The 14,366-nt window shown below is 31.1% G+C and overlaps 1 protein-coding gene across 1 annotated transcript in view; it reads left to right on the forward strand.

Annotated features, from left to right (window-relative positions):
* The window catches only part of LOC126737096 (uncharacterized), a 50,887-nt gene that overhangs the window by 4,257 nt on the left and 32,264 nt on the right, over positions 1 to 14,366 (forward strand). Inside the window, exon 2 of the mRNA XM_050441808.1 lies at positions 3,380 to 3,449. Within this exon, the coding sequence (XP_050297765.1) occupies positions 3,380 to 3,449 (70 nt within the window). The remainder of the gene's footprint in view (positions 1 to 3,379; positions 3,450 to 14,366) is intronic.

Here is a 14,366-nt window from a genome sequence, read left to right on the forward strand (position 1 = left end):
TAGAGTCGAATCTTACAATAATTTAGATCGTTGGTAGCGGTATTAATTCTAAATAGGATGGACCTAAAATAGATCGTTGAGGTACACCGCTTACTTTAAGTTTAAACTGTTTAGAGGTATAAATATATTATTAATGGGTTGAATAGTAATTGATTTGATAATTGACAATAATATATTTCGCTACGTAATTTCAAAAGAATCACTATTCGATGTGTGGTAGCCATATTCACCTTTTTACATAAATTAATGTTTTTGAGTATGGCAAAATTTAATTTTTTTACAAGTTGTTGGGTTCAGAATAATAATATATATCTGAAATATATCGTAGAATTAGTTACTATTTAGCTAGTAAAAAAATAATGGTGAATTTAATAGATTGCCAATTAAAATGTTTTGTCTGTACGTGTTTTTTTTAATGTCGAAAATGTAATAAAGGAAAGTAGTTTTTTATGTTTTTTTTTGTTTTGTAAATCAGTCAATAATCACATTTATTTCCAACTTAAAATTATGCTTCGCTTTTAAAATTATGTTTAAGATCATGTTATGGGTTCTAAGCCGCTAATTCCCACGCAGTTTGCTTTTTTAAGCCTTGGGCGTGACTTAGGTTGTCGTCATTTGCTATTTTTTACAATCTTTTTTAAATATGCTAACATTATACCTATACAAATATTACAAATCTATATAGGGAGATTACTTTGGGTATAACAATATGTCGGATAGCGATTCGATGGTATTAGCTAACATATTTATGATAGAATATTTGGGAAGAGATATTTAGAGATTTTTTTGCATCTATAATTAATTACTTCTGAAGTAATGTTTTGAGAAGGTGGCAAAATAAATATGAGCTCCAGTATACATATCTCAGTATACTTATCACACCATACTCGTTTTCAAAAAAAAGTCTTATACTCGTATGTCGCTCATGTCATATTTTCACAAAACGATTTTTAATTTATTTCGAGTATTTTAAGTTAACATCTTAGGTACTTTTTTATACTTTGTAGATTGTTAGAACCCTTCTTATGCATTGGATATTTCTTATATATTAATTTCTGACCTTTCAAGCCATTTTTATATTATCCAGGTTACTGAAATATTATATAAATCATTTAACTTTTAAAGTAAATTCATTATATTGCAGATATTTTGAGTAATTTTTCATTTTATTTGAGACATTTGAAGCTCTTCACAATTGTTTTCTTCTATTGGCCTTAAAGCAAACACTGAAATTAGATGCGTAAATGCCTATCATGCGCCTGCGCCTTTAAACTTTAAACAGTAGCCATGACAAGCATTAAAAAATAAATAAATAAACTTCGGCATGTATATGAGCAGAACCGTATCAGTCAACGCTCATCGGACTCAGCTCTCCCTACTTCTCAGGATTCAATGGAGGTATAATGTGGCAACGTACAATAAAATGATAATTGAAAGTTGTCAGTTGTCAAAGCTGTGTCATGTGTACTCTCTTCTATGAGCAAAAATAGTTCAAGGTCACCTGAGCGCACCCCTCACTTCTTAGGATTCAATAGAAGCAGAATGTAGCAACAAATCGGTAATTGGAAGCTATTTATGACTAACTGTGAAACTTATCACTAATTATCAAAGTTGTCAAAACTGTCTCATGCTTATTCTCCTCTATGCGCAGAACTTTATTCTTAATCAACTAACATGGAAGTCACCACCACTCATCATTCAATCATCATCATTCAATCGGGGCACAATGTGGCATGAAACTATAGTTAAAAGCTGTTAAACTTGTCAAAGAATCTTATACAAAGAAAGAGATATTAGATAAACGAAATCCATCTCAATACTTAACATCAAAATATGACGTCCCTTCAATTATTAGGCTTCAGCTACTTATCCTTATCACACGTCCTTTTATAGACAAAGACAGAGAGAGAAGTCGCATGACTGTATCATTAAATCTAAATGCATGGCACCAAAATATGGCTGCCCATCAGCTTTATGGCTTCACTCTCTTTGACAGGCTGTCCTCTATCTTTTTGTGCTTATTTTAAGCTGCTTACATTGTCTAGAGAAAGAAAGAGAGAGGATGCGCAGTTGGCCAAAACCAGCAAAACGACTTTAATGGCTTCACTTTTTTCGACGGTCTGTCCTTTACCTTTCCTTGTTTATTTAATTCACAAACAGACATTTACTGGCTTTAAACCAGACATTTACTGGTTTTTCATTTTATCTTAGGCATTTCTTACGCCTTCCATAATTGTTAAGTGATTTCCTATATCGTCTGGATCTATGGAATTGCTTTAAATTTTATTCCAGGCATTTAAAACACTTCTTTTCTGTTACTTAAATGCTTTTTAATCGTTTTTAATTTTATAAAAGTTGTTTGCGTTTGTAGGCCATATGAAGCTAATTTAGTTCAAGAGCTTAAAATCATTTATTACATCTTTCAGCTATTTATAGTTTTTTTTTGTATGCTTTCTTATAGACATCTAAACTAATTTTAAATTTATGCTGGCATGTGAAGCTACTTAAAATCTTCCCAATTATTAAAAAACCATGTACTTCAGCATTTAGGATTACTTTTCCTTTTTAATTCAGAGATTTAAAGTGTATGCTTCCTGATATTTCAAACCATTTTTTTTCAGGTATTTAAGTATTTTATATGCCTGTAAATTTCCAATTTTTTAGATATAAGTCACAATTAGAGATCATATAATAATGGTTTGCTTCTTCAAAGCTTTTGTATTCAAATAACTTTTGTTGTATTCCAGGTATTTAATTGATAAAAGTAATAGATTGACTTTAAAATACGAGTCAGGAAATACCAAAAAAACTTCAAAAAATGCCAGTGAGTTGACAAATATTAATTCTTCAAAAGTTCAAACAACGCTTCATTAAAAATTACGTCAAAACTCAAGAAAGAAGCGCTATTAGTAGATGTTGTTCCTTGACAAAAGATTTTGATAAGTAATAAGACAATGTATAATTTACTTAAGAAAAAAGCACAACCGCAATATCGTCAATAACTCTCCTGCTTACATAATAATAAATCATGCATGGAATGTCTCTGAAGTTAATCCATCGTTTTATTTCTACCGATTATATACTTGAATAAAAAAAAACTCGTTTGTCAATTCTGGTCATCTAAGTAATCTTGCTTGAAACCCGTTTTGCCATACTCTTGGTTTTATGAAACCAACCGTGGCAAAAAACTGAAATATCCTAATACTTTGTTAGGCGTCAGATTAAAAGGTTTTTTTTTATTTATAATTAACCAGTTGAATTATTTATTTATTATAGAAATTACTTAATTAAAAATATAATTGGGAACCGAGGCGTTAAATGATATTTACCATTTTAATAAAAAAAGTCAGAAAGATTAATTAAATATTTATTATTTTAGGGTGATGAAGATCATGACTCTGGTACGGAAAGCGACGAAGATCTTGACCCCATGGAACTACAATCACCTGGTGAGTAACCTTGCTAGAAGACAAATACAAAAGAATAAATTAGAAAGTAAAGAAAATATTTGAAGAACTATCCGTCAATATATACACGGGATATTTACGATGTATATTTACATTTACAAACTAGTAATAATGGCAATTAATTATTAGTGAAACAGGTGAATGATTTGTTGATCACAGTAAGTTTTAGGATAGGCTTTACTATTCAAACAAGATGTGTCGTGAATAAAAATCCTGATTCAAGAATATATGCGTGTTTTCCTGGTGTAGATATCATATCACTTATATGACAGTACGAACATATCGTTTCTCTTGTTAGTGAAAAGATCCATATTAGGAGCGTTCACTCTCTAAAACCAGTTCCAATCGTCTTGCCGCTACATATAAAATTCAATATATCACGTTCTTAATTTATTTCTTGCCATCAAAACAGCCATCAAAGATTATAGTTCTTCGTGAATGTGCAAAACTTTATCTAATTCGAAAAACAAGAACTCCTTCTCTACTCTCTGCCTATGTGTGCCATTTATTGGCTTTGAAATTCAGATAGCGATTTGTCCTTGAAACTACTGGTTTTTAAGGTTAAGTTGTAACAAACTACCGCGATTACCTGATTTTTTATCGCCCAATTTACCTAATTTTTTGTAAACGTAATGGGAATATTTGCGAGCGCAGTTGTACTTTTATAACAAATGAAGTCAACCTGCTTCGTTCCAACTTGCAAGTATCCAGACTTCCTTAGTCTCCAGTGTTTGTTTGTTGATAGTGTTTTACTGAGAGCCTTTGAGAGCCTTTTTAAAGTAATTAATTTACAGAATTGTGCATAATTCTTTTATCCAGAGATTTCTGTCTGTGCAGAAAAAATACTCAAACGGATGCATGATGAATTTAATCAATAACTTAGCGGTCGGTAGCTTCCAAGTCCATTAGCCAAATTTCGCCTTCCTTTTTGTAGGTTTAATTTTTGGAGAAAACATTCACCAAACCAAACCTTAGATACGCTATGCGCTTCTTGGTTGGTGCTACCTTGCAAAGTGCTGTATTCGCCAAAGTATGATTTACGGTAAAGTCTTCTGATCCAAACATTTCAGTTCATTATATCAGGTCCTTTTCAATACTACATAATATTGGAGAAGCTGCACTTGAAATGGACATCTTTCATCTTCTATTTTTAATTTGCTCTTATCGCGCGGGGGAATTAATCTCTTCTATCAACATCAGTGTATTTGTACTTCTTACAGTGCTTTCAAGCAATTTATGTAAATTATAAAGCAATGTGAGTCAGAATGACCCTATCTAAATATTTAATATTCTTTTCCCACTTAAAATAAACTAGTTTCAAGATAATAATCTGTACTTTATAATCTGCTGATTTTGTTAAGCTTTAAATTATTCAAAGTAGGAACAATCAAGCCATTATTGATGCAGACTTGCAAATACTAATCTGACCAGCATACAAATTTAAAAATAAATCTCATTGTTCTTAATGCCACTTTGATAAAGTGCCTACTTATTATTATTGACGCAACCGTATGTATATTATAATAGATACTTAATAGTTAGAAATAAAAATGAATTAATTTTATTAAAACAAGGTAAATATGGTAACTACTTTTTTTTGATAATATGTTAATCATGATTTCAGAAGTTGTTCAAATTTTATATATAGTTTTTCTCTAAATTTATTTGGATTGCCGGTGAGAACCAATGAGAAAATAGCAATAATAATCACTTCTTGTCAAGTCTGTATCACCTATATAAAACGATGGTACATATTAGTCATATTACATCTTAAGGTCCGGATTAGGCTAGTTAATGGAGAGCAAAAGATGAACAGTATCACCCTTTTGGCTTTAATAAGATTTAAATCGCTTATAGTAAGACTTCTAAGGAAACGCTTTCGCATAATATAAATATGTTTTTATAACTTTAAGAATGTAGTATAACTTATTTACAGATTAACAAAGATGTTGTGGACTTGCAGTGGTCTTGTCTGACATAACAACTACTCATGTGCATCCTCCTTTTTCCTTTTCTGCATTTTTCTTGTTTTTTGGTGCTAGAGTTTTGCATTGGGTTATGTTTCGATGTCATATTCGCATTTGCTTATGCTTTAATCGATATGATGAAATTACTAAGTATACTATAACATAACAAACTGGTTTACTTAATCATAAGTTACTTGATACAAGATTCATTAGTAGAAAATCACATTGCGTATAATCAAGTCAAAAATTCTTAATAGTACTTGAATCATATCCTACCAAATCTTAACATTCCAATCATCATCTACTACGAGTATCTTTTAGTTTCATGACAAAGATTTGCTGTGATAGTTTTAATTCCTAAACTGTATACTTATTGGAATAAACTCCTCGTTTATAGCTACGATGATATCTTGCTTTAATTAAAAGAATCACGATTATAACCTCTTCCAGGGTCTACCCCAGATATTTGTTTGAATACCATTTCTGAATTCTCTTTGATAAACAGCCCTACCGTGATCTGAATCTGTTTTTTAACTATACAGAAAAATGTATCCTAATAAACTGGATAAATCTGAAGTCTCGTTAAATACCTCTTGTTTCTACACTTATAACATTTCTTTATCCATAAAAATGCATTCTAGGTTATTGCTGATTGATTTCTATTGCTCCTGTTACATAATGTGCAAATAATTGTCTGTCAGAAGAAACCATTGAAACAGATTATATGTATGCTTTCCCTCATATATATTCATAGAAAATATGAATATTGTTTTCTATTTTTCGAGTAACTAGGCATTTCCTTTCTTTCTGTTTTTTGAGAAACTTCTACACTTGTTTTTAAATGAATGAAATTTCGTTTTTTTTGTTGTACTTGTGTTGTGTGATGAGTGGTTCAACGTAAGTCAAGCATCAATTTTCAGCTAAAATTATCTCTGTGCTGTAACTTAACCATTCCTGCAACTGTAAATTTTCTATATTTCTATTAAATTAACAGTGAATCAGGCTTATTATTAGTTTTCTTAAATTTGGCGTTTTGCTTGCGGTAGTTGGATCAGTTCTTTTATGCAAGCATTCATTTTTAGTAAAAGTTATCTGGATTCTGAAAATATACATTTGGGAATTATGTATGCAACAAAATATCTTGTAAATGGCCGCCACGGCTTTGCTTTTGACGCAATTTTCAATAAAGTTATTGTCTACATGTGGTGGTACTTTACTGATACAACTGCAACAATTTTGCCTATTAATGAAGCCATCGAGGTGAAAATGGGTCTCATCACTGAAAATGCATGACTAAACATTGGACGCACTTTACGAATAGTCGCAATAGTGAAAGTTTACACCATTTTGGTAATAATTTTTGACAATCAGGGTGCGTTGTTCTACCGTGTAATGCTACACGTTTACTAACTCCCATCTGTCACGTCATAATCATGTGATATTATGACTCAAACATGGCACCCAGTTCAAATTTTTCGTTCTATTCATCTAGATTGGAGATTTCCAATTATAATTATTATTTATTGAAGCAAGCTTCGGTTTAATTCTCCATTGTTATGATTGTAGTTTTCATAGGAAGACTTATTACTCTGGTTCTCCTCAGATATGGCTGCTCCAAAGAATATTTGTCTCTCAACAATTCCAATTGTGAATTTCTCAACTTTCACTGATAGAGTTTAATTAATTTTATTTCTTTTTGCTTGGTACCTAATGTAGTTGGATCAGTTGTTTTATGTAAGCTCCAAGTATCCAACTAAAATCACGGGTATCCTGAATTTTGAATGTTACTTATATTTGAATTTAGGATTTCATGCAGTTTTAGAAATTATTTTTGATAATAACTATTTGCCTAATTATACATGAGCCTCCTACTCGACTCTTATATATCACTAATTTTTATAACTTTTTAACTTCTACTTTCATTTCTCTGCTTTATTATTATTTTTAAAATTTAACTTTCTCTGTACTTGTATCAGTTGTTTTATCAAGGTCGTCATCAATTTTCATTTAACATGATCTGGATTATGAACAGTATAGTGAGAGTAGTTATCATTGCTGAAGACATTTTTCCATGTAGTATGTGATCCATTTTCAGATAAAATGCTTTTATCTAATTGATACAATTTTCAGTTCAAACCAAATCCTTCCTGTATAATCATCTCTTCTTACCTTATATATTCCCTAAGTGTGATTTTAGCATACAAATGGCCCATTTGCTTAAACCTACTTATTTAACGAGAAAAAAATGCAATTTATTATCTACTAGTATAAAGCGGTCTATTCTTTTAAGGCATCTAGCTAATCACACCGTTTAATAAACTAAGAAAAAATTAAGCAATTCCCACACGATCTAACAGTAAAAGCAAGTGAATCATCGACTGACGTTAAAGTTAAAAAGGCGGCCATTGGCAAGAAAAAATCAAACTGAGGAAGAAATTTAATGATGGCAATAATTATCAAGTGAAATCTGAATAAAAGGTTTTACAACCAGAAATTAGATGCGTGTATATAAATACTCGTATCGTTATTTAAACTTTCAGGTTGTAAAACAGTATCTTGTCGATTAGAGTGGTTGGTTGGTTCTAGGAAAATTTACAGCAGTTTTAAGAAAAAATAAAGTTGGCATAAATATTCGTGAAACGTTATATAAACATTGGTGTCAGATGTTTTAGGTAACCGTGACCTTCAAAACATCTGTTATTTTGTCAATCTTTTTATTTGTTTAATTTACGCTCATCTCATGTCCCCGAAATGGTATATGTAACACGTGTAGTAAATTTAGTTGATTATTTTATTTGCTGTAGGGTGTTATCTTTGTTTGAAGAAAGGAATGAAAGTTTATTGCTTTAAAGTCGACTTTGAAACTCGAGTCGTTCTACAGCTGCTAAGTCATTTTATGGATAGAACTGTATTTGCATAGTAATCTCAGGGCTATTAGCCGAACTCGACGGACAAAAAATCAAAAATGAATAAATAAAATTGAGATAAGACCTTGTCAAGCTCGCAATCAATTAATTGCCAATATTAGCTTTTACTCGTTTATAGACACGTTTTTTTGATAGCTGCTAAAGACGTATGAAGGACCAGAATTTGTCCGTTTTAGCTTCTATGAGTAAAATTTAGTGGTAAATCTATATCCATCGGCCCTGAATAATCTATTAAAGGTAAAATATGCTGAAAACGGGTGTATGGGAGAAGAAGTAAAAGATGTTCATATTATTTAAGGATTTTAAGGTCCTAGATATTCCATTATTGGGAATGTTCGATTCTTTGGAGACGTAGCAGAAGAAGTCTTAGCTACTAAGAGTTCCAAACTTTAGAACCTTAAAATCTTAAAATTTTTTCAATGTTGATCTAGTGGATATATAAAATATTGTATTCCAAAAGTCGTAAAGTTACATCTCTTGATGTTTTCTTACCTTTAAGGAGCTATTTAGTATTTTGAGGTTTACATCAATTTTTAGACTTTAGTTTTTTTATCTCTTGATCCTAAATGTAAATTTAATATTCCTAATCAAATTGTAACGTAACTACATATGGTACGGCATGTATGTACATATAACATAATTATGTTAAAGTTTTGTTCTCACAAAAAGATAAATTAGTTTTCGAGTAACTCGGGTGGTTTATGAGAATTTTAAAAACTAAAGCCTTTTAATCTGACACCTGAAAAGGCTTTTTAATCTTCTTTATTAAAAACAAGTGTATTTAGGATTAAATTATACATACATACAAAGGCCCATTTAAGAGCTGATGTTTAAGGGACTTCACCCTTCGAGTTTTAGTACCCTAGTTTTTTACACCCCAAAGGATTTCTATAATACACCCCATTGTAGAATACCTCTGGTGATATTTAACGGAATTTATTGATTTATTTTTCAAGGCCATATTTGATCTCATTGAAAAAACGGTTGCTGCCTGGTAGATTTCTCCAATTTTTAGGCTTAAAGGTTAACCATATTTAACCATATTTCATTATTAGCTACAAAGTAGGTCAAATTAGCAATTTGTGCAAATTATATGATAAAAAAATAAACTTTTATAATTTAAAAATCAATCTATACGAAAAAAGGCATATCATATTCTTCTGCTGCGAGTTACCAAACAATATATCTATTAGTATAATATACATTGTACTTTGATATATTTAAAGAACTTACATGTAAATATATCGCAAATAAAATTGTTTCTGATTAGTATAACCTGCCAAATAGGGTTTTATCAAAAAAAAATGTATATATACATCCAATAGAATTAATATTACAGCTGCTGTTTAGAAGTCATCGAATCCTCCAACAATAGCAAGGTGTGCCATACTCCGCTCGTACGTGAGCGCAAATAATAAACAAATAAATTATACAAAAATTGCCGGAGTGACCTTTTGGAAAATAACGACCGTACCCTTCTCATAAAAACAATAAAATTTGACTTTTAGTATTATGTATTTAAAAGAGGAGAGTGCACAACCTGTAGATGGCGCTACACACAATACTTCCTTAATCAGAACAGAAAATGTAGAAAAAACATTATTGTGAAATAAACATTGTTCTGGCTAAAAAACTAAAAAATTATCCAAAACTTACTTCTAAAATATCATAAATTGCTGATTTAACAAATATTTGAAATGAAAAATCACCATTATTAATCGCAAAAATTAAAAGCTTTAAATTTATTTCAGTTGATTTTTCTTGTAATTTTGACTCTCTAAAGAAAACATAAAATTAAGTATAACCTATAAACACGAAAAATATTAAAAAAGCTTTAAAATTTCTCTTCAAACTCTTGTCATAAATAAGACAACATGACGACAACCCATAAAAGCCCACACAATATTAGTTTGCCGTTGTTTATCGAGTTGATCTAAGTTCATGGACACGAAAAAATGTTTTCTACGATTTCAAGTTCACCTTTGATTAATTGAGTTTATAGATTTTAAAAATAACAATTACGAAATGCTACACGACAACTTTTTTATCTACGTTAATTACTTATTTTGTTAGTCATTTGAGGTCTTTTTTCATCTACATATATAGGTAAAATGCAAAATAAAATAAATAGGCTTTGCATGCGGCGTTTATCTTGTACTTTATTTTATATCAAGATAATATTCGGATTATTAATATATTTAGTCACAATCAAGCATTCTCCCAGAATTCTATTTACAAGTAACTGGAAAATTTTTTAAACTTTTGGACATATACCTAGTAGCCATATTTTGCAATAGTTCTGATTCTCAGTCATTCCGGAATGACGCAAGTTGAACATCGCACGACGTCTCGAAGATCAGCGTATCTTCCGGAATTATGGTCAGCCGAGTATATAAGGAGACGCCGTTGACAGTTCAATGTGGTGAAGTGCGGAATATTGGCGCGATATTTAAATCGGATATAAATAGTAGTAAATAAATATTTCTAGTCCTCGTAAGTTATCGTGTTTAGTAGAGTAAGCGTATGAATAAATTAGTTGACTATTTTCGATTGTTTTAATTCACATCTAACGAATGAGAAAAACGCTACAATATTTTGGCAACCAGTATAGTAATTGTTTATTGTTATTTTCGGATCACCATATTTTCGAAATACAAGATGATTTTTAGATGTTCTTTCTGGAGCAATTATAACATAAGAATTGGTTAAAATAGTTAATCAACTATCTCTTGTACATCTGTCTGGATAATGCTCTCTAAAAATGACATGTTAAACCCGGCTTCATGATTAATAGTAGATATATGTACCTACGTAGATAATGATCGATAATTGCTTGAGTCCTGGCTTATCTTGCCTTCCAGCTATTGTTATATTATACATAAGTGCATAACAAATACGTATGCACTAATATTCGATATTTTCTACACGAGCATGATACGCATATATGTACATTAACAAGGTTAAAAACTGCACTTGCAACAGTTCTCTCCATAACTCCTCGTAACCCGGGATTTTTCCCTTTTTCCTTCATTAGTGGGAATACGATTACATTCAAATTATCGCTGATGGAAATCCATTACAGTTTTCCAGGGAGTTGCGCCGCGGTTTTCTAATTGGCTTTACGGAAATGGAGAACCTTTTAAAACGTATTTAATTCTATGGACTGATCTGCTTTCCTCACTATACTTTTCGTATTTTTTCAAATTTAAATTGAAATACGCTTTATTTGCCAAATATTTAATTATAAAACGATTTTAATTTTAATAGTATTTACAATGCCGAATAGGAGTGTCTCTCGCTTGTAACTCAAATCGTTAGTCTGTACCCGTCAGCACGTGGTGCACATGAGACAAAAATGGTACAAATTTAAAAATCAGAGAAACCATATACACTAATATAAGTATACAAAAACTATGTATACAAACAAAACTATGGCTATAGAAAAATTAACTCTCAAAATCGTCTAAGCACTGGAGGCAGTGCGAAAACAGAATAGGAACCAAAACAGGCCTAGACTCCATAGCGGAAATACAGAGACCACAGTATAGCTATCACTAGAAATTTAATAATTATGTCTATATTTGGGTAAGACTTGGGTAAGAGAAGAGTGCTAAAATGTTCCTTTTCAATAACTATGAAAGACTATTCCATGTTTAGACATGCGTATACAGCACAGTTAACATCTCTGGATTAGAACCTGAACTCCAAAGAGTGCCCTCCCTGGTTCCGACTGATTTTATAATACCAAACTGGTTTACGGATATCTTTTCTTCGCATTTGTTGTAAATTCTGATTGCAGCCTTTTTTTGGGATATTTCCAGAATTATAGATTCCGTTAAAGATGTTGGTCTTCCAGGGATTTCCTCATCATCCAACAGTTTTAGAAACTGGACCTGTACCTCCTGCTGACAGTGAGTACGTGACCTCCAGTCTTTGATCCTCAAATATGTTGGCTGGCCATTTTGTTTATGCGATATGTCTTCTTATTAGTATAATTCGCATAAAGGTAAGGCGTATTGTGGTTTCTGTACAAAATCTTATGTTCTCTAGGGAGTATTTATTCAATAGCTTATGTAAGTCCTAATGTTAAACTGTAAATTACATTATGCGACAATAAACGGGGTTCAGAGGTCATGCCGCCGGTAGAATAAGTAATGAATTCAATATTACTAATCAACTGGTTACTTTCTTGGCTTCCAGCCATTTTCTTTTTCATTTTCTCCAACGTCGATATGTATAAATTTGATTACCCAGGAAATTACGTAAAATAAGCGCCAGAGCAGGAAATTTTTTTATGCGCCATACATGAGCATACGTAACTCTTATGGAGTCGTAATATTTCTTGAAAAAGCATTTATGTAGCACACAAAAGGAACAAACTCTACGTAAACGTGCATTCCTCAACACACTGGTAAAATATATGTTATTTGAGAACAACTGTTGATTAGTAATTGGAGTAAAAATCATTGAATTTGGTTTGGTTGTTTATCAATGCTATAGCCTTGAACAAACATCGAGTTAAAATATTGAATTTCACCCGAATCTACTTTATTTCCTAATCTTACCTCAAACTTCATTTATTCTTTGCCAATTACTTCTTGAATTATAAGTTCCTTCGTAGTGAGTATAAAGCCTTTCCAGATAGCAACAAATGTATCCAATAAATAGCCAAATGTTTCTTCTTTTTTGAAATATGAATGTCCAGTGGACCATTTAATTTCTTTAAAAAAATCATTGGATTTTCATAGGATTATACAAATGTCACAAACTTTGCGGCCCCTAGGACCATTAAGTAAAATTGTCCACTGGACAGGTATTTTGTTGATGCCTAGTGTGAAGAATAGAATAGAGATTTCAATAGACAAGAAATAGATGGACGTTCAATAATAATATACTTTTCGGTGCAAAGACGTCCATATAGTTACGAAAGAGGTCCATTAAAAGGTACTACATTCGTTTTCATTTTAAATTATAGTCATTAAAATGAAGATACAGTTTTCGACGAGGGATAGAGTCTAATAAATCTAGAAAAAAAGTGCAGCGGCTTTTAACTTCTGTTCGCCGAATGGCTTTTCGCTTTTTTTTCAATCCATGGGTTTTTACCTAGTATCCATAGTATGTCCTATAAATTTTTTAATAAAAGATGAAAGATGGATCTATAAAAATACGAGTTCAGTGGCTCACGTCTCAGACGAGTTCATTAGTTATTAATATTTGTCAAATGGTTTCTAATTTTTTTAGAATTTCCTAAATCCACGGTATCTTATGCATATTCATCAAAATGAGAAGAGAAAGAAAGAAACATCTGTCGACCAGTAATGGATGCCTGATGTACCTATGAGAATATGAGTCTAATAGCTTCTCAAAAAAAGGTATCCATTATAATCATGTAAACTAACTGTACTTTTCAAAGCATCTTTTGGAAAGCTACTGAAACTCCATTGGATAAAGATAAAAATCCATTAGCTGAGAGAAAATTATCATCCAGAAGGTATCCATGAAAATTTCAACCTAGTTTGGACCAATGGAAGACATCAATTGAAGGATGTGTGCTGTTGTTTCAAAATGTTCCTAACTTCTTAGCGAAAAAAATGGAGGACCAGGCGAGCTACACTATGACTACTATGCCATTAAGTTTATTATTAAGTTATGTCTTAAATCTTGACTTGACTGAATCGTTGATTAATCAATACTTAAGTTATAAATTAAAATTCTTAAAAAGATTCTTCAACCAATTGATTCATTAAATTGACAATTTTCTATATTTTTTAGTTGGATATCTAAAATTGTGCTGATCAAACAATGATTTTGTGATCCTAGGATCTAATAATATTATATAGTGATGTTTATTTAAAATGTAATATAACCAGAGATATTAACGTAATATTTTTATTTTTGACTTTCTGATGTATGTATCTAACAATATTTTTGTGTCTTTTAAGATGAATTTTTTTAGGTCTACATTGCTTTTTGCAATAATCGCTCTTTATTATTCGACCTTCAAA

Source organism: Anthonomus grandis, chromosome 6 (genome assembly GCF_022605725.1).
Source record: "Anthonomus grandis grandis chromosome 6, icAntGran1.3, whole genome shotgun sequence".
Classification (NCBI taxonomy): domain Eukaryota; kingdom Metazoa; phylum Arthropoda; class Insecta; order Coleoptera; family Curculionidae; genus Anthonomus; species Anthonomus grandis.